The sequence below is a fragment of the Haliotis rufescens genome, unplaced genomic scaffold (genome assembly GCF_023055435.1).
Source record: "Haliotis rufescens isolate VD_foot unplaced genomic scaffold, xgHalRufe1.0.p SCAF_7, whole genome shotgun sequence".
Taxonomy (NCBI): domain Eukaryota; kingdom Metazoa; phylum Mollusca; class Gastropoda; order Lepetellida; family Haliotidae; genus Haliotis; species Haliotis rufescens.
The window spans coordinates 12655115-12677534 of NW_025964361.1; the positions used below are offsets into that span (position 1 = coordinate 12655115).

The following is a 22420-nucleotide window of genomic DNA, read 5'->3' on the forward strand; positions in this document are numbered from 1 at the left end:
TAAATTCTACAATACCTAGTTGCATGAAGATCTAACAACACGGCCATAGGACGTCGGGGAAGACCTTTCTTATCAGCCAAACAGTGCCCATACTTCTAAATTCTCTGTACAAGTTAGTGAATCTAACTGGGGAAGTTATCATGATATAACATGTATACTAAATTTTCATATAATAATTAGATCCACAGCAAGGGCTTTCATAAGTTATCATTGTGTAACATTTATACAAGGTGTCATATAATTATAGAGCGGTGAGTAGTACATATTAATCAAGGGAAAATGCAGATACAAAATATTAGTAGTTTCAGTTATAGCTTTTAAGATAGATGCTAGCCAAAGGTAACGAGAACAAATCTCCCAGACATACTATTGAATAAGACAAAAGTTATGTCTACATAGTTTAATAGATTTAAAGCTTTTAGATAAATACGAGCCTAGGGTAACAAGATCCCATCTCCCACATATAATATTTAATAGGACAAAAGATATGTCTTCATAGTTTTATAGATTGCCTTGAACTATTGTATTTAAGTAAATCTGTCATCACCTATATTAGAATAACATTCACCAAATACTTCATTGAGGATTAGCCCCCAGACAAGCTTGTCTATATGTGAAACCATAATTTCTTTCCAAGCACCCAGTAAATATGTCAACAAGATTAGTGCCAGTCCAACAGGATTAACAGGATTAAGTATTCCCCTCTGTCTAGTCAATCATTAACCATAGGGCACACCCCACTGTGTATCAACCAATAATATTCCTTTTTATTGACTCACTGGCGAAGCTAGCTCTAGACAAAGTGGATATACAGCCTATTCCCTTTAGTAAACTAGAGATAAAAAGCAAAAGCAAAGCCTCCATAGCAGAAAGATGGCAAGCCCAATGGGACGCAAGTAAGATCGGCAGATGGCTATACAAAATTCAACCCAAGGTCCAACAAAAGCCAAACTCATACTCAAATGAAAGGAAAATTGAAATTGCTATCTCGCGCCTCAGACTCGGTCAGTAAAAGCACTATGACAAGGTTTGTTCATCTTGCAATCAGGCTGAAACCATTGCTCACGTTTTACTAGAATGTCAAGACCATGCCCCAGCCCGGTCTAGGTTAAAACAAGAATTACAGTTAGATCCGCTATCTGTCATAGATCTCCCAAAGTCAAGAGATGCAATAGCGAAGGCCAAACTAACTCTATTTCTGAGAGATGGACAGCTACTCGAACGTATATAATCAGAGCAGCCAAGGATAAAAATGAAATCATATCAATATAAGAAAATAGAAATCATATCAATACAAAAACAGAAATTATGTGAATACCAAACGCACAATAGATACGTGTACCCTACTCACACACAGGAGTCCCAAAGAGATACAGGTCAGCCGAAAATGCTTAGGCAGAAGATGACCTCTTAAACACTTAATGCAGCAACAACGATGTTAGGCAGAAGGTGTTTAGACGCTCTAACCAAGCAGACCTCTCTCCCACAGCCGAGAGGGTTGTACCGACTCTCTGTGGCACCCTCAGCTATATTCTAAGATATTGTAAATTGTTAATTGTTCTTGTTAATAAAAATGTGATTAGTCTCCTGTGACTGACTAATTCCCCCAAGAAAACAAGCATGCCATTTGGAAGGTTTTGCTCCTCAGAACAGGACCATAATATCTATCTCGTAAATGAACTGAAAATGACCAGTTCTGAATGTAAATAATAAAGGCAACATCATAATAGTGTTTATATTTGTAATATACACTCTGTTCTTTCTGAGCGCCATAGCATCTACACCCACACAGGAGTACCATCAAAAGAATATTTGTGTTCTGTGAGGTTACCAAATCAAGGTGGTATAAAAGAAATGAAGCCACACTGTTTAAGAAGCTAACATCTGATTGGCTCAAGAACCCATGCATCCTTCATTTAGATGTTGTGTAACCTGTTAAAAAACTGATAAAACATACGGAACTTGTTATCCAAAGGACACTTTCACATTCATCATTGTAATAATTAGATTTCCTTTGTGTTCATTGTAATTCCTGCATTCTGATTAGCTGAATTGGTCACATGTCATTGCATTCATTTCCCAATGAATGTAAAAAATAAGCCACTCCCATCGAGGACTACTTTTAACGGAATGTCGGGGGATCCCCATATTACAGTCGAGGGAAATTGCTTTCTGCTCACGTGTATCATTATACACAGGACATTTAGCAAAATTAGTGTGTATGCATTGTCCAAACTACCCACTGAGGCTGAAGGCCTAGAAGGAATGAAACAACAAACATGCAGGCTCCCTGGCGTGTTTTTCCCCGCTCACCTGGGTTCCACAAATTTCATGTCTTCAGGTTTCATTTCTAACCCGCACATTTCCAACTGTGTCTTCCCGTTCTCAGGGAAATTATGTTCGAATGTGGCGGTAACTGACCATGTCGTCTGAAACAGCCGTGATTGACAGGTCCTTTGAACTTTGTTTTGATCCTACTCTCTGTTGATTGGCTACTGTCTTTGTGGGCGCGGATTCATAGTTTGCACATCAGTTTCATACCTCAATAAACCGAAAAAATACACAGTCGATCCTTAATTAAATATGTCCCCAGACTGAGCATGCAAGGTTCTACAACTCACACTCTCTCTCTGTGTATGATCTCAATATCTACACAACACACTGCAAGACAATAATCTCTTAAAAACAAACCTCATATACTTAGAAACTTCTATAAACTCCTAAATAATGTCAAATGTAACAATCTCAATACATAATCATAATAATTATACCATCCTGCCAAAATAATTAAAACTCTTTCAGTAGAATTTCAATTATTTTATGGTGTGTTCCCTTGTATAAGGAAGACATGCGGTGACGCAGGCCACCAAGAGGACAAGCAGACTCCAAGTGTTGGGCACACAGAAACATTTTTGATGAAATACCAAGTCCTCTTACACTGAAAGCAGTGTATAACATCTCAAGACAGTGTATAACATCTCAAGACAGTGTATAACATCTCAAGACAGTGTATAACATCTCAAGACATTTTATAACATCTCAAGACATTGTATAACATTTCAAGACAGCGACTGATTTATCAGAACAGGTCTGGCCTTCTCCAGGATGTCCAAGTGTGGATCAAGTGACCTCCCAAGTCCCTCCAACACAGCTATGGCAAGGATCACATTGGCAAAGTTGCTCTCCAGCTTCACACGATGTGTCCTCAGAACCCGGAACACTTCCGACAACAGTTCCGCAACATGTATCTGGAACATCAACATCTTCTAAATATGTGGAATTTCCGCGATCCTCTAGATATTGAAAGCAATGAGCCGACAATGGTTTAAGAAAAACATGCATTTGAAAACTCTAGTTGTGGAATGACACCTCAGGGCAGAATAGGTCCCTTGTGATCCATGCTGTCTGTATGAGCTGACCCAAATCCAAATGATGATAGAGTGGTGTGGCTGGTCCAGACCCCATTACTCACAGGCAAATGTTCCATTTAGAATTCTACACTAGAATGTGTTTTTACTCAAAAACATATATCCTCATCCTCTCCCTCTCTCTTCACCTCTGCACCAGTTAAGGGGATGACCAATGCATATGAGCAGTTTCATAGATATGGCAAGTTTTGTTGAAAAACACTGAGTGGTTTTCAAGTCATGGCTTGGAATAGGATTGGAACACTGATGCTGATGCCAATGCCAATGCCAATGCTGATGCCGATGGGAATGGAGCCAAAAACAATATGTCTCCCCTCCCTTTGGTGGAGAGGGGGGGGGGGGTGGGGGCGAGGGGTAGGAGACATCACTTTGTAAGTTAGTAAGTTTCATCACACTAGCAACTAATTACTAATATACTTGAGTATGCTTGAAGAAAAAAATATCTATCTCCTTTTTTTTAAACTATAAAAAAATCAGTATGTTCACAACCTTAGATAATAATAATAATAATAATAATAATAATAATAATAATCATTGTTTGTTTGTTGTATTAGGCTGCTTTGTTGTTTTAGGCGGTCTGTAAATAATTGAGTCTTGACCAGACAATCCAGGGATTGACATCATGAACATTGATCAATGCAATTGGGATCTATGACATGCATCAACCAAGTCAGCCAACCTGACCACCCGATCCTGTTTGTCGCCTCTTACGACAAGCATATTCGCCTTTTACTCAAGTATGATGATGATGATGATGATGATTACCCCCGCTTTTCATGAACTAATGAAATGACTAACATGCAGTCGACTTTAGCCAATCAGAAAGCAGCTATAGCAAGCTTTACAGATAGTTTCAAACTGGCAACTTCCATGCCAGGCTACGCTTAAAAAATATGTTGACAAAGTTATCAGGAAGAGAATATATGGATGTCAACTTCTTTATTATGAGGAGCACAACGTATCGGAGTATATGCTAACTCCTTCATCAGGTGAATGAATGTCATGAGGCAGAGAGCATATATATATGTACATGTTAGAACAACAAAATTAATAAGATAACAAAAGGTCGAAACTAACAAGGGGTACAAGCTAACAAAGGAAGCCAGCAGATGATTGGCGCTGATAAGAAGATTAGCAATAGACAGTGGAAGCCAACGCTTAAGTAATCAGATCTAAGTAATTAGTAATGGACCACTGGTAAAATGGGGGTGGGGTGGGGTAATTAGCACTGACAGGTGTAAGAATGGACACAGCATATACTCCGATACGTTGTGTTCCTCATAATAAAGAAGTTGACATCCATATATTCTCTTCCTTATGTAAATCACTTCTAAATGCCTTTCAAAGACCTGACAAAGTTATCGATTTAAAATTCGAAAACTGAACATAAGGACATTCTGGAATATCTAATTCATGGTCATGAATGTATAACAGAACTTATCACCGGCTATGCAACGTCTCTTCTGTTCAAATTTTTATCCCATTGACTGTCGATTATCCCAATGACTGTCATTTGGAATGAACTTTGTTGAACCTTTTCGAGGTTGCATGATTAGAAAACACATTCCGACTGTAACTTTCCTGAATTGGTAAGTGACACTCTGATTGGTCGGATGAAAGGTCGTTCTGACATGACCTGTATTGGGATGTCCTCAGATCTTTGCTTAACAGTAGCAAGAACTAACACTGATATTAATGAGATTGACTTTCATTGAACATTAGAGTTATCTCCCCGCCTTGTGTCTCCGCCTCCTCACCTGGGCCAAGCTGAGAGTGGCCTGTCGAGCCTGCATCACCACTGCCGCCATGTCCTGTCTGAAGGCCTGGGGGTCAGAGCACTCTACATGGGCCGTCTTGTGGAGGAACAAGTCAGCAACCACCTCTCCCTGGAATAACACATAACTTTCAGCTGGTATGTTGAAATTTCAATCACGCCACAGCAAGTACTGTAAATCGTGAAATTAATGCGTCTCCAAAAGAATGCGACCACTGACCCCTAGCCAAAAATGCGACTCAATATGAATGCGACACCCCCACCCCCCACCACTCTTAAGCATCAGTGGATTTATAGCTAAAGAAATTGTCCTCTGTCAGATTTACAGGAGAATCCTCACCTTAATCCAACCTTACATTAATCTAATCACACACCAAATAGCACCACTTATTAGCGCTGAGTAGAGTATGTCCGCTAAAACAATGCATGCGCGCTGGCTCTTGTCGGCCTTTGATGCAGTCGCAAAGAACAAAGACACCGTGTTGCGTGTGTGGCGTCTGTCTGGACTTGCAGGTGTGATCAGTGATGACCGAAGTGAGTAGAACTCTTGTCTTGACCCCGGCAGTGACAATTCACAGGATGTAATTAGTGTTTGAATGACATTGTTTATATATATATATTTATATATGACATTGTTTTCAGTGTATGTCTAAGTTGGTATTTTTGTTATCCAAAATGTCTTATTGTTGATATATATGCGATGTTTAATTAATAATGCGAGCAAAGACCACTCGCATTTTTCGCATTTAATTCACGCTTGCGTTAATTTCAACATTTACAGTATGTCATCAATGAGAACAAGACCAGTCCTGCCTGAACTTTGAAACTTCCAACAATTTGTAGTCATAAAGTGAACTTTGGATATGAGTGATCAAACTGCAGGGTTCAACTTCAGTATTTCACAGATGCATCCTGCTCCTAAATCATTAACCACAGGGGCTCTGGAGGAAAACAAATGAAGTTAGTGATAAAGATTAAGTTAGATTTCATTTTGTAGAATGATATTTTAACCCTAGCTGTGAGCCTCATGTAGCCAAGGCGTTTTTGTTTTGAAACACATTTTGCCAAGATTTTATCAGTAACCAGCAGGTAATTGCAATTTAGAAGACAAATGTAGATACATCATAGGGTTTAAAGGAAGTCATAAAGGATGCTCACTGGTATGCAATGAGAGTATTAACTTTTTCTAAGAAAGGTATATAACATAATTCAGTCAAAATAAATAAAAGAAGGAAATTCCTCTGCATTTTTTTGTGTCAGTCACACTTCTTAACCACTTAATTAAGGGTGAGTGAGTATGGTTTTACTCGCTTTTAGCACTATTCCAGCAATAACACGGCGGGGGACACCAGAAATGGGCTTCACACATTGTACCCATGTCGGGAATCGAACCCGGATCTTCAGCGTGACCGAAGACCCGGGTTCGATTCCCACCATGGGTACTATGGAGGCATACAAGGAAATCCTTTATCATGTTTGCCATGTGTATAAAGGTATTATTAAGCCAGACCAGCCAGTCAAGCCTTTTCCATTTGTGAAATATAAAAACACAACTTGGAGTTCCCGCTGCAAAAATACAAAATACAATTGGTTTTTGTATTTCAATTTAGGGACGCTACTCTAAAATAAATATTGACATCAATCAAAGAATTATTGCCATTGGCTAATTCTCTACCAACAGCCAATCATAATGCACATTTACTGAACCAATTGTCGCCATAGTCGCCTTTTATGCAAACAATGAGTAACAAAGAATATATGAAAATATGTGTTTTTATTAACGTATATACAGGATTGGGCAATTAGGACCCTGGGGCTAAGTAGTAACACGCTGGATGTGACCCTTAGCATGCTGGGTACTTAAAGAGGAAGGGGTGTGTGTGTGTCCAAAACAGTTTCTCCTGTGGGAGTATGTTTTGAGGCCCAAATCAGCAATCAGTCCCCAAAGGTATGGATGGGAGGCAAGTATGTAGGCAAGCTATGGTGAGAAAGTAATAAAAGATGACATGCAGATAATTGTTCAAAGGGAGATGGGTAAACAAAATAATTCATGCGTGGGAACTTCTTCAATATGGCGAATATAAGAAGTGCTACCTGATATGCATTGTGGGTCAATTACCCGAGTCACTGTTGGTATTATTGTTTGATAGATGAATTTGTTAGTTGATAAAGCATAATGTTAATTATTTTTTATGATTTATATATATCTAGTAAATTCCTAGATATTTTTTTATATTTGTATACTTATCCTGCATTACTCCCTAATGCATATAACTGGGAACACTGCCTTTGGTCTTTGGTCATGTGGGAGCTGCGTGATGGTTTGGCCTCTCAGCTAGTTGGAGCAACTTCTTCAAGCAAAGACCCTCACACAGCTCTTTTCTCTCTCAAGAACAAGCAGTAATATGCATTAAGGAGTAATGCAGGATAATTAAAAATATAGTATATACTACTGTTATGCAGATGCACAATATATTTGAATGGGTCATATTAATTGCGGTGCTGGACACGTGTATTTACGCTGTACCTGTGCACACAGTGGAGACCTGTGTAAAGGCTAAGTAGACAACCAGCATGGTACAAGGAAAGTAGTTGTGGATTGAAGAGTTATGGATGTAAAAAATGGAGATAGCCTAATCGTGCCGGTAGGCGATGTTGTTATTGCATAAACTCATATTTATGCAAACATAACAAAGAATATATGAAAAAATATGTTTTTATTAACGTTTATAGAGAATTAGGAGGACTGATTGCCGCTGACCCTGGGGCTAAGTAGTAACACGCCAGATGTGTTCTAGGGTTACCCTTAGCCCGCCGGGTACTTAAGGAATTGGGGGGGGGGGGGGGCCAAGACAGTTTTTCCTGTGGGAGAATTAACATAGTAACATTTAGTCTGCTAGTCTACCATTTGTTTGTTGCATTATGACACACTCAGCAATATTCCAGCTATATGATGGCTGTCTGTAAATAATCGAGTCTGGACCACACAATCCAGTGATAAACATCATGAGCATCGATCTACACAACTGGGATACGATAACATGCATCAACCAAGTCACCGCGTCTGACCACCCGATCCCGTTAGTTGCCTTGTATGACAAGCATAGTCGCCTTTTACGTCAAGCATGGGTTGCTGAAGACCTCTTCTTACCCAGATCTTCAAGGGTGAATCTTTTGTATCATTCTTATCAAATACAGATGACAGATTATAGATAAACTGTTGTTTGTTTGTTTGTTGTTTAACGCCACACACAGCAATATTCCAGCTATATGACGGCAGTCTGTAAATAATCGAGTCTGGATTGATATCATGAACATTGATCCACACAATTAGGTTCAATGACATGCATCAACCAAGTCACCCGACCTGACCACCCAATCCCGTTTGTCGCCGCTTACGACAAGCATATTCGCCTCTTACGACAAGCTTAGTCGCCTTTTACTCAAGTATGTGTTGCTGAAGACATATTTATATCCTGTCATAATATCATTCTTCTTGATTATTGTCGTCAATACACACTGTGAATGAATAATAGAATTACCATGTGAGTGGGTGTGTTTGTGCTCCACTTAAGCAATATTACAGGAATATATTGGCCAAGAATATGCTTCCAACAATGCACTAATATAATATGGGAATCAAACCAAGCCATTCAGCATGATGCTTTACAAGGGCAGATCAAAAGAAGGGATCCAAAATATCAAATCGTCTCTCAGTCAATTTTACTGCCAACAACAATGTACATTCAGTTTTCAAAATAGGGGGTGGTGGATCCGCCTATGCTTCATCCAACACTTTAATGCTACTCAAGCAACCCACACAACTATGGTAATGAAGTAGAGTTACCTCCCCTTTCACCACTGCCGTGAAGACCTCCCTGAACTTGAGTCTGTCATCTTTGCTGAGGGAGGCGGTGATGCCACAGTCAAGGAACACCAGCTTCACCGGGCACTCTGTCTGCACCATTCCCGTCACGACTGTGTCACCCACATTCACCACCACCAGCTGATGGTCCTCCTCCTACAAACACATAAGTCACACCAGTGTCACACACATTCACTACCACCAGCTGATGGTCCTCCTGTGACAAACACACAAGTCACATCAGTGTCACACACATTCACTACCACCAGCTGATGGTCCTCCTCCTACAAACACACAAGTCACATCAGTGTCACACACATTCACTACCACCAGCTGATGGTCCTCCTCCTACAAACACACAAGTCACATCAGTGTCACACACATTCACTACCACCAGCTGATGGTCCTCCTCCTACAAACACACAAGTCACTGTAGTGTCACACACATTCACTACCACCAGCTGATGGTCCTCCTGCGACAAACACACAAGTCACACCAGTGTCACACACATTCACCACCACCAGCTGATGGTCCTCCTGCGACAAACACACAAGTCACATCAGTGTCACACACATTCACTACCACCAGCTGATGGTCCTCCTGGGACAAACACAGAAGTCACTGTAGTGTCACACACATTCACTACCACCAGCTGATGGTCCTCCTGCGACAAACTCACAAGTCACATCAGTGTCACACACATTCACTACCACCAGCTGATGGTCCTCCTCCTACAAACACACAAGTCACAGTAGTGTCACACACATTCACTACCACCAGCTGATGGTCCTCCTCCTACAAACACACAAGTCACTGTAGTGTCACACACATTCACTACCACCAGCTGATGGTCCTCCTGCAACAAACACACAAGTCACATCAGTGTCACACACAAGTCACACCAGTGTCACACCAGTGTCACACAAGTCACATCAGTGTCACACACATTCACTACCACCAGCTGATGGTCCTCCTGCGACAAACACACAAGTCACACCAGTGTCACACACATTCACTACCACCAGCTGATGGTCCTCCTGCGACGAACACACAAGTCACACCAGTGTCACACCCAAGTCACGACAGTGTCACACACAAGTCACACCAGTGTCACACAAGTCATGACAGTGTCACACACAAGTCACACCAGTGTCACACACAAGTCATACCAGTGTCACACACAAGTCACACCAATGTCACACAAGTCATGACAGTGTCACACACATGTCACACCAGTGTCACACACAAGTCATACCAGTGTCACACACAAGTCACACCAGTGTCACACACAAGTCACACCAATGTCACAAAAGTCATGACAGTGTCACACACATGTCACACCAGTGTCACACACAAGTCATACCAGTGTCACACACAAGTCACACCAATGTCACACAAGTCATGACAGTGTCACACACATGTCACACCAGTGTCACACACAAGTCATACCAGTGTCACACACAAGTCACACCAGTGTCACACACAAGTCACACCAATGTCACACACGTCATACCAGTGTCACACACAAGTCACACCAATGTCACACAAGTCATGACAGTGTCACACACATGTCACACCAGTGTCACACACAAGTCACACCAGTGTCACACACAAGTCACACCAGTGTCACACAAGTCATGACAGTGTCACACACAAGTCACACCAGTGTCACACACAAGTCATACCAGTGTCACACACAGGTCACACCAGTGTCACACAAGTCAAAACAGTGTCACACACGTCACACCAGTGTCACACACAAGTCACATCAGTGTCACACACATTCACTACCACCAGCTGATGGTCCTCCTGCTACAGACACACAAGTCACACCAGTGTCACACACAAGTCACAACAGTGTCACACAAGTCACATCAGTGTCACACACATTCACTACCACCAGCTGATAGTCCTCCTGCGACAAACACACAAGTCACATCAGTGTCACACACATTCACTACCACCAGCTGATAGTCCTCCTGCGACAAACACACAAGTCACACCAGTGTCACACACATTCACTACCACCAGCTGATAGTCCTCCTGCGACAAACACACAAGTCACATCAGTGTCACACACATTCACTACCACCAGCTGATGGTCCTCCTGCGACAAACACACAAGTCACTGTAGTGTCACACACATTCACTACCACCAGCTGATGGTCCTCCTGCGACAAACACACAAGTCACATCAGTGTCACACACATTCACTACCACCAGCTGATGGTCCTCCTGCTACAGACACACAAGTCATGACAGTGTCACACCCAAGTCACACCAGTGTCACACAAGTCATGACAGTGTCACACACAAGTCACACCAGTGTCACACATAAGTCACACCAGTGTCACACACAAGTCACACCAGTGTCACACACAAGTCACATCAGTGTCACACACATGTCACACCAGTGTCACACACAAGTAACACCAGTGTCACACGAGTCATGACAGTGTCACACCCGAGTCACACCAGTGTCACACGAGTCATGACAGTGTCACACCCAAGTCACACCAGTGTCACACACAAGTCACACCAGTGTCACACACAAGTCACACAAGTCATGACAGTGTCACACACAAGTCATGACAGTGTCACACACATGACAGCGGTTTGTAAATAATCAAGACTGAACCAGACAATCCAGTGACTGACATCATGAGCATCGATCTACGCAATTGGGATATGATGACATCCATCAACCAAGTCAGCGAGCCTGACCACTCAATCCTGTAGTCGCCTCCTACGACAAGCATAGGTTGCTGAAGACCAATTCTAACCCCGATCTTCATGGTGATAAATGAAGTTAGCCAGAAAACATAGAAATATAAGCCAATTCACCTCAACACATCGTGGGAATATCTTCAATTAATTAGATATAATTATAATTATTGGAAATTTAGATCATAAAACAATGAAAAAAAAATTAAACTGTGTTTAAAATGTTAATTTTTAGTTGAGTGACAAATTTACAGTATATTAAATTAAACAGTAATGTATACATAAATTAGTACTGTGGCAGACATGCTATAAACATGATAAATCAGATAGTTTCTTGTTCTGTATATGCTGAGGTAAAGAAACATTAACTCATCTGGATAAATAGTCATTCCAAACTTTCAGTCAGGGGATCTAATACAAATTGTCAGCAGAAAACAATATGCTGCACAAGAAATAGAAATGCTTGCAAGGCTTCACTACCTGTTTGAAATCTCCTGCATTCTGCACCAGTATATTGCCTGGGTGTAAATCTCCATGGACAAAGTTGTTAACAAACACCTGAAAGACCAATGATTATATTGAAAAATAAAAGTGCAAAAGATATTCTGTGACTTGGTCTTATATTGAAGTTGCAAAAATTATTGAATGCCCCTCGTACCAACCAGAGCAAAAATGAACTTTTTCAATCACTCACTCAAATCAAAATCAATCAGCACACCCAAATGAATGTGCTTCATGTAAAAGGGATTTGTATTTTAATTTGACCATACATGTTATCATTACTTGGGTGAGTAAATATTATTTCATAAATACAGCCACAAGGCTGAACCTCACCTGAATTTTTCTGAAATATTTGCAACATTTAAACATTATAAGACACAAGAAAAGGGTAACAAGAATATGCACATAGAAATAACACAAGTTGTGATACAACAAAAAGACATGAATATTTCAAAGTGATAGGCCATAACAGGGTCAATAATTCAAATATGCCCAAAACACCTTGTGTCTGGAATAATCTTCCCTCCAGTATGACATGAAGAAGCAATTCATAAATTATTTTGTTGTTTAATTCTGCAATCAGCATTATTTCAGCTATATAAAAGTGGTCTGTCCAGACAGGACCAGACAATCATGAGCATTGATCTACGCAATTGGGATATGATGACATGCATAAACCAAGTCAGCAAGTCTGACCACCCGATCTCCTTAGTCTCCTCTTGCGACAAGCATATTCACCTCTTACGGCAAGCATGGGTTGCTGAAGACCTATTCTAACTCAGATCTTCACCGGTCGTACCATCTGTAGAAGAGCATCCACTCCCAGCTGCGCCAGCCTCCTCCTCAGCCCTCCCACCTGGGTGTCATCCTCACTGAGGAAGTCCGAGATCGGCTCACCCTCCTTACAGCCGGAACACATAACACATCAAGAGTTAATGCAGTTTTACACAGATGCTTGATTGGGCTTCACACACCCCTGTGAGGAATTGAACCTGGCCTTTGGCAAGACAAATGTAACTTTTAACCCTTTTTAACTACCCTACAAGGGAGGTGAGATGACATGGCGAGGTTGTGATCAAGATCAGTTTCAAATATGCACACAAGTAGAGATATTTCTTGTTTAGGAACCCAGTTTTAGTCAGTATGGGTTTACACCATTTTTAGGAATGTTCCAGCAATATCATGCTTGAGGATACCAGAAATGGGCTTCACTAATTGTACCCATGTGGGGGAACCCAGTTTAACATTCAACCACAACTGTAGAGTACTTGGGCAAACACATTCTTACTTACCCAGCTCATGAACATGACATAAGTTGCTGACATATGTGCCTTGTATCCTATAAAAGACAAACATTTCTAAATGTCCAGCAACTCTTCAAGCAGGTTACATGAAGGAAACTCCCTTTACCTCAAATGTTTCCACCAAAATGTTCTTTCTGACCAGGGGCCAGAGAGGGCAGGGAACTCGGATGTTTTCCTGCTGGAGGAAGTCCTGGGCGAATCTGTCCAGACAGCGGGCCTCATGGTGCATGTTCATCTGGCGACAGACGATGGCAATTTTACTCTCGTGATAGGATTATATATAGATTGTTCTTCGTTCATTCATTTTATTCATACGTAAGTTTTTATGCCTCTTTTAGCAATATTCCAGCAATATCATGTCATGGAACCCCAGATATGGGCGTCACACATTGTACACATGTCAGGAACGAACATGATCAAAGTACACAATTTGATTTTTAAAATTATTTTTTCCTGAAATGAAAAGCTATGAGTGGCTTTGACTGGGTGTTTATACGTAAGTAATATGTTCATTTATAACAGTCTGTGACAAAATCATTTGTGGATGCTAGGCCAAATTTGTATTTTAGGAATACTTTAGTCTTTCTTTATGGACTAGTTTCAGCTGATGTGACTTGACCAGTAGAAATGTTGCTTGACTCAGGCTATTGTCATGCTAGTGGCTAAAGTAGCAGACTGATTGATCATGATAATTTTAAATTGATTATTAAAATATTTTTTTAAAAATGAAAATGTGTGACTGGTTGTGATGAGAGTATATACTTAGCTACGTAAATGTATATATATTAGGTTGAACATTTAATATGAAATAATACGCTTTTTAAAACCATTTACACATACATAATCAATCATAAACAATTAAAATCAAACAACATTGAATACTATGCTTGAATAAAGAAACACCTGAGAATCACCTGTTTTTTCATGGACTGTGCAAACTCCGCAACACACTCTGTTAGGCTGATCCAGCGCAGACTAGGAAACACAAACTCCATGCAGCGTGCCATAACCTTCATCAGTGTCAGGTCACGCGAATATACAGCATGGACATCAGGGTGTAACACCTGCACAAAGTCAGAGAGTGAGTGAGTTGGGTTTAAGGCCAAACCTTAAAACAAACCTTAAAACATAATTGGATTCAAACCTACAATTATAGGTGTCTGGTGTGCCCATGGGATGCAACTCTGCACAGCAAATTGCAGCACCTTAGCTGAGTGGGCCAACCATGCCCCCTCCCCCACCCAGCCTAGAATCAACAACTTCACATCAAAGCTGCAGTCAATCATGATCCACTTACAAGATGGCGACTGTAAATAATTAAGTCTCAGTCATGCTGACCAGTGGATGACAGCATGAGCAAGGGACAGAAAAGAGGTCACTATAATTGAAATCAGATCTTTTACTCTGATGTGATACCTCTCTGCATTAAGATCTGAGGACAATCTCCTAGAAGTTCTGTCAGGTGAACCCTCAGCGACCTTTGACTACCCATTCTAAATGAAGGATGTGTGGGTTCTTGAACCAATCAGATGTCAGCTTTCTAAAATAATTTGGCTTCATATCTTTACCTTGATTAGGAAACTTCTATACTGACACAAGAATACCCACGCGGACATAAATATTTCTTTTCTGGTAATACTTTTTTGGATGTATATGTCAAGGAGCTCAGATACGACAGGATGTATGAAATATCTACGAAAATATAATGGCGTGGTCTTCATTCTGTACATTTGGGAAAGGTTGTTTAAGCTCATTTTCGAGATACAGAAATCAGATATGCTGATCTGAACATGCTGAATGCTGAGAATTTAGAAGTCTTGATGCTGATTGGCTGCAAAGAGCTGATCTATATTGATTTTGGAAAGTTCTGATGATACACAATCACCCAGGTGACACTGTAACCACCTGATACACCTTAGTCAGCTGTATCAGAGTCAGAGTCTGGGTTCACAGGGTAGTCCAACTCATTTAAGAAGTCTACTCCATGGAGTAGAATACTGAATTAAAACTGAAAGTTCAGGTGACCAATAAATCTCATTTCCAATTATTCTAATTTTTGTTTAAGATATATAGTTTATAGCAAAATCATAAAAACTCTTTTGCAGAGCTGTCTATGAAAATGGTTTGTTTTCATGGTAAAAGTACAGTGTTATTTACAGCTGATTCTTAATAATTCAAGAATTTATGAATCCTAAGTTTAGAGCTTAATCTGAACTGTTAAATATTTTTTACAATAATTTTATCATTAGGAGGAATCATCAATGGTCAATTACCTTTATTGCAACAGGAAGTAGACACTCATTATTGAAGTCAGCAGCCATCATTCCTGGCTCTATGTACAACTCTAGACGTTCATCTGAAAGTAATTTAGTATGTTCCTGTACCCGAGGACAGACTTTTAATCAAAATAAGATCACTTGCATGTCTATGCATAGTCCAATCAAAATCATGCAACCAAGTAGACATCAGGTTCGTAAACATCATGGATTTCAACGTGTAGATTTATATCGACTGCAGGATTTGCAAAGCATGTGAACCGTCAACTGGGCATCGACAGATATTTTCCAAATCTTTTCATGCTTTTAATCAAGGTGCCCAAATGATTTGAGGCACTTTCGTGAGGCAAGGCCCATTTTATTACAATAGAGATCTTGATTATCAAGCAGATTATCTTGCCTGGCTGCCGCCATTTTGTCTGAAGCAAATACATGTGATGTGAGGGGTGGAATCTGATTGGTCAGTAGAAGGGACATACGACAAGGGTGGAAACTGGACTTCTGTAGTCAGTGAACACCATTGCCTCGGGAAGATGATGCCAACCCTACCTTTAGTCATAATGAAAAGTGCTTGGGCAGCATTGGCGACAATTAAACCGATCACCACTGCGCTTGACATGTTTGATGGTATCAATCTCATTAAAATCAGATCTTAGTTCTCGCTATCGCGATATGAGAACATCTGATTATGGGTCACGTCAGAACGACCTTTCATAAGACCAATCAAAGCGTTGCTTACCAGATCATGAAAGTGACGGTCGTAATATGTTGTCTAACCATACAACCTCGAAAAAGTTAACACAGGGTATTCTGAACGACAGTTACGGCCTGTACAACTGATTCCGTCAAAATTATTGTCTATCTCTCGCTTCCGTGGGATAAACACTTGAACTGAGGAGGCATTGCACAGTACGTGGGAAGCACTGCCATACAATCTCAACCATATATTAGACATTCCGGAATGTTCGTTTGTTCAGTTTTCAAAATTATATTCAAGAACTTTGTCAACATATTTTTCAAGTGTAGTCTGAAATGGAAGTTGTAAGGTTGAAACGAGTGCCGTAAAGCTCGAGAAAGCTGCTTTCTTATTGGCTGATGTCGACTTGTTTGTCATTTTAGTGGTCGGTCAAAGTTTGCGAAAGGTCGTTCTGATGTGACACATAATGGGATGTCTTCAGATCTTTGTTTAGGGGCAGTGAGAACTCAGATCTGATTTTAATGAGATTGTGATGGTATTAGAGAAGGATCCCAGCGAGAAATATCAGAGTGACTTCCCTTTGCTTTACACATGACAAGAAAACGAAATCTTTTTTTGTTTCCATTTTTTACACACTTTTTAAAGTAAAGATTGGCGGTAATGAAAAAAAAGGGGTAGTTTGTACTACTTTTTTTTTAACATTTGGACTTTGAAAGAGCAGCACATCCATAAACCGAGAAATAAAAAAACCTGTTGCCTTATTTCATGATTTGCTTCCACCACATACATCGTCTAACCAAACATTCACGTGAATCATATCTGTCACATCATTCATGACTACTATACTGACTATAAACCTACAATAGAGCTACTCATACCTGATACATTCTTCTTTAACTGTTTCCTAAAAGTTTGATTCAAACGTTCAATCTCAACACCTGCAAAGGAAAAAGCAAAAAATAAAACATAATTAAAAAACACAAAGACACTGGAAATACTGGAAATGTCCTCACCATGTATGGTTCAAGGTGATGTTACGTTATTGTCCCCGATTTCACTTTACCACATGTTTACAGGTACATCAATCTCATATTTGTTCCTCCAAAGAAAATTTTTGGAATAAACTGTCATTATTCTGCTCTTCTTACTGAGTGAGTGAGTGAGTGAGTGAGTGAGTGAGTGAGTGTGAGTGTGAGTGTGAGTGTGAGTGTGTGTGTGTGTGTGTGTGTGTGTGGTTTTACGCCGCTTTTTGCAATATTCCAGCAATAACATGGCGGGGGAAAACCAGAAATTTATTTGTTTTCTTGTTTTATAAATAGAACTGTCTGTAATTTTGCATAAAGAAACTACTACAATTATTTTTTTTTTAATAACATTTATTTTCAATTTTTCTTAAGTAACCTCAAATCAAACCTGACCATTTTTTAAATATTAACATTGCCTCCTTGCATCATGGCATATTGACACAGAAAACTCTGCCTGACCTCATCATTGCTCATAAACATGATCAAAATATCAGGATTTGCCACATTTTCAAATACTTTTTTAACAGTGGCTCAGACAAGTAAGATATGTACAAAGACATTATTGGTACGAACATGCAAGAATTTAACTTGGTGCATCAATTATTTTCTAAATAAAATATTTCTGATGGGTATTTTACCAACTGCAAAAGTCCTTTGTTCAGACAGAATGTCATCAGCCACATCCTGTTCACGAATGTCCTCTTGTATTTTCTCCAGGTCAAGTGCACCCAGGGTGTCTCCTCGTACATAGGCTTTGTATACCTTAAATTCAATTAAAGGTACTGGCTGCAATAAGTATTTCAACAGGAAAGTACTAGGGCTTGGACAGGTAACTCGGGTACTCAGGTTGGGTGGTTACTGAGAAGGACCCGGGTACCCACAGGACTACCCGGAGCTGTGGTTAGGCATGTGATATATTGTTTAAGGACAAAAATTATCTAGAATTCTATTGTTACACTACAAGTCACTAATGTTTGCATTTCTTTCTGACTATGCACCCATTTCTTCTGACTTTTATATGTTTGAATTAAGATAAAACTTCAGTCAACTTCAGTGTATGAATGACCAGATTGTTTTATACATGTATCTAAATACATTTTGCCATGGACGGGCAAACTATTCCCAGCGGGACATTTTGTACCCAACTTTTGAGACCTACAGTGTGTACCCGGGTAGGTTGGGTAACAGCGAGGTGGGTACCCAGGTAGTAAATTTGGACTCATCCCAGCTCTAGAAAGTACAATTCTGCATTACAAAAAAATACTTCTATAAATACATATATCACTCTTTTAAACTGATGAGAGTGAGAACCGGGTAAATAAAATTGAAAAGTAAAGTATTTAACTTTGATTGAGAAGCAATTATCTACTTTCTATCAATATTGACTTGGTCATAGATGGCCATCATAAAATGAGTCCCTGTCATTTTGCCAACTAATACCCCCATTCCACTAGGCGGCGATCCATGGTGATCTACGCGATCTGAAGGAGTGCCATAGATCGCCATATAATGAGGCGATATAGGGGTACTTGTGATCCGATTGCGATCAGATAGCGATCCAATAGCGATCTATGTGATCCGATAGCGACTTGATGGCGCTTGATCCCCACCCATCACCCCAAAATATGGCGATCTTGCACGATCAGTTCCCGCTCCATTCGCGATCCGATGTGATCAGGATGTGCTCCAATGGCGCTCTATTGGCGATCCGATGGCGATCATTGTGATCTATGGTGCTCTTCTCTGATCCGATAGCGATAGAGTGCAATCTATGAAGATCCGTTAGAGCTCAAGTAGCGCTCTAGGCGATCCGATTGCAACCTGATCGCCGCAAAGGGGCCCGATCCTATAAAAACCTGTGGGGTTCCACCGCGCTCTTCAGTTCTGTGCTTGGCAGCAGACGGGTATCACCATGAACCATAGAGATGCTGCCATATTACAAGTGATTTATAATCTCGTGAACCATGCCATCGTGAACCAGCAGATTGCTATTCTGGCCCAGCAGCCTCGAAGAAGAAGGAGAAGGAAGGCTTTTCGGGTGAGACCCTGGAGCGCCATTGGAGCCCCACAGAGCGCCACAGGGTGGTGCTCCAAATCGTGAACCAAACAGTGAAGCACAATCAGAGCGCCATCGGAGCACAATCGGAGCGCCAATGCATCTCCGAGGCGCCATCAGATCGCCATGGAGCGCCGAAGATCGGTAGGCCAGCTTTTGTGGCGATCGACGCTCCGATTGCGACCTTGGCGATCAAGTAGCACTCCGATGGCGATCTAAGTGATCAATTAGCGATCTGATGGCGCTCTGGGCAGAGCGCCACGGATCTTTGTGCAGGGGAGTCAACCGGCAGCAACCTTGGCGATCATGGAGATCAGTTAGCGATCTGTTAGCGATCCGTTAGCGCTTTTGGCGATCTTGGCGCTCTATATGGCGCTCTCACGGAGCGCCGTGGATCGCCTCCTAGTGGAAGGGGGGTATAATAGTGTATAACGATTATGAATGACAATTATTGATCCGAAGAGAGTACTTAAAACATGTAATATTACTTATACTGGCCATGGGACCAAGGAGATAGTAATGGTGTTAGGCAGCTCTCTGTTACGAAGCACATGAGAGGAAGAGCTTGTACTTTGAATGTGTATTTGATTACATATGTATTCAGGGTTTGACGTTGACCTTCAAGACCCCCAATAATTAATTTAAAGTTTGCTTACAGAAAATATGTGGGTGCTATAAAGTAGTGAAATGGTGTAGTGTACTATACTGTAGGATTTGATAATTACTTTAATTAAAGGACAAATATATTCATTGTTCAAAATTCTTATCAAGAAATATATATCAATATACATAAGAATTTGGTACAATGAATATTACTGTGTGTCCCTCAGGATGCAATATAGTTTTTCTGTGCATACTGGACGCACATTTCTGAGTCAAGTAAAACCCTGTGTATTTAACATGTTGAATATCTATGTGCCTGCGACAGTTATCTATGGTTATCTATGAAACACAAGATACCGTATTCGATGTAATAAGCGCCCACGGTGATATTAGCTAATATATTGGCTAGTGAACAATCCCAATTAGCACCCCTTCCGATTGATCAATGTACATAAGACTTATTTATTCGTGTATGATACGCACTCGTGTGTTAAATGCACCCTTAATTATGGGCAATTAAATTGTGGACAAATATATCTGTCGTATATAAACATTTCAGGCTGTCAGCATAATCTACGAAATTTATGATTTTTCACCAAAATAATATTCTAATAAGAGCCGCCTATTTCTAATTTTGAGAACGCCCTGGGCGCTTATTGAGTCGAATACGGTACAATGAAAACTTCTTCTATATCGTGTAAAACTTTGCATACCTGTGCCACACAACCTGATCCTATTGGTTGAGCCTTGTTGTCAAAGAGTATCATAGTTCTCCAATTTGGTCCATAAGCTCTTTCCAGGGAAATAGCAGTGTGTTTCCAGGAATGTGTTTTGGCATGGTGATGAAGTTTCGAAAATCGATCACAGAATTCTTTGGAGAATAAATCTCTTCGTGTACTCGCCCATTGTCCAAGTTTAACAAAGGCTGGTCCAGAAAACTCAACAGCTATAAGCAACATTTGCCACCACAGACTTCTAAGTGTCTTGCTGATCAATGTGAATGGATACATAAGCAGTAGAGGGGTAAATGTGATGAATAATCTGCACGCACGAATGACTATTCTGAAGATTGAGTACAGCCCAGATATCCATGTCCACAGTATGAACTGTTGTTTCCTGCTTTGTTCAAATGGTTGATTTACCATTTTCATTTCCTCACACACTGCATTAAAATATTTCCACGGGAATGCATACTTCAGGGTAATATATAAGGTACTGCCACCAGTGGTTAGCAGTACAAGAAAAGATCTGGGAAAATACCTGTTAATTCTTGGTTTCATAGGTCTTATTTTGTGATGATCGATTAGTCTCTGATTTAATCTGAATAATGATGAAGTATTATTGCCTGATTTTACTTGCCCTTGAAACTTTAAAGAGAAGATTTTTCTTTGACTCTGTTGTGTGATGAAAGGGCCTGCTCTGCTATAAAAGCGACATGCGGAAGAGGCTTGCAGCACAAGAAATGCCATTTTTGATGATTTACTGAGTTTATATCAATTATTAAAACAACAGGAGAGGGAATGTGTTCACCAACATATCCCATTACTATTTATGTCAGTATGTCTTCAGTGTGCTCTTTTCCGTCATCTGAAAACAAAAACAAACGAATACATACATATAGGCCTACTTTAAAACAGTACTTCTTTGATGTAAACCTTACCATTCATATCTTGTAAGGTGAAATACTGTTAAAAAATAAAAAAATTACTGTTAAGAATAAAGTGACCAGTAAAAGAGTCAACAGGATAAGATCAATGTCATCAGGTCATACGATCATGATTAAGTGTCACGTTATACCACAGGACCACGTAATTAATAATAATAACAAACAAACTCGCAGACGTGAGCGAAGGAATGTTTGTTATTATTATTAGTTACGACTTACATGATCCTGTTTAGTAGCTTAGTAGCTGTCAGCCTGTTAGTCTCGATCGAAATCTCGAGACAGTCTAGCGTTTGTCATTTTAATGTCTATAATGTATTTCACACATCGCCCACAATGACAATGAAACTGGTATGTTGAGACAAAAAGGGACTTGGATTAAATACACAACACGCACCTGTTTCTTGAGTTTTTAGCCGTCTGCTACAACATCCGGTAGGCCATGGTAGGTGCGCAGTCACTTTTTTAGCAAGCGATTTAATTTTTCATGTTTCCATATCGAT

The 22420-nt window shown here is 40.2% G+C and overlaps 1 protein-coding gene across 2 annotated transcripts; it reads right to left on the reverse strand.

The window, feature by feature from the left end:
* Positions 1-1245: 1245 nt before the first annotated feature.
* LOC124141897 (uncharacterized aarF domain-containing protein kinase 2-like) lies at positions 1246-22359 on the reverse strand. 2 transcript variants are annotated; one of them, XM_046510090.2, is made up of 12 exons: positions 22315-22359; positions 20968-21841; positions 18234-18357; positions 17449-17508; positions 15871-15953; positions 14512-14661; positions 13704-13832; positions 13093-13194; positions 12273-12350; positions 9050-9223; positions 5186-5314; positions 1246-3248 (listed from the first exon to the last, which is right to left on the reverse strand). In XM_046510090.2, exons 2-12 carry the CDS (start codon positions 21721-21723, stop codon positions 3060-3062), a joined length of 1974 nt encoding a protein of 657 aa, XP_046366046.2. In that variant the 5' UTR covers positions 21724-21841; positions 22315-22359; the 3' UTR covers positions 1246-3059. The 2 variants fall into 2 exon arrangements, with proteins under 2 accessions (XP_046366046.2, XP_048243445.1); XM_048387488.1 differs by lacking the exons at positions 1246-3248; positions 5186-5314; positions 9050-9223 and adding an exon at positions 9232-9863.
* Between the last annotated feature and the right edge of the window lie 61 nt (positions 22360-22420).

Excerpts from the sequence above, each read along its gene's own strand:
- LOC124141897 (XM_046510090.2), bottom strand. The coding sequence starts at position 21,723 with ATGGCATTTCTTGTGCTGCAAGCCTCTTCCGCATGTCGCTTTTATAGC. Across the intron at positions 15,954-17,448 it reads GTTAAAGAAGAATGTATCAG|ATGAACGTCTAGAGTTGTAC; the intron begins GTATGAGTAGCT and ends AATTACTTTCAG. Across the intron at positions 3,249-5,185 it reads CCACTCTCAGCTTGGCCCAG|ATACATGTTGCGGAACTGTT; the intron begins GTGAGGAGGCGG and ends TTGATGTTCCAG.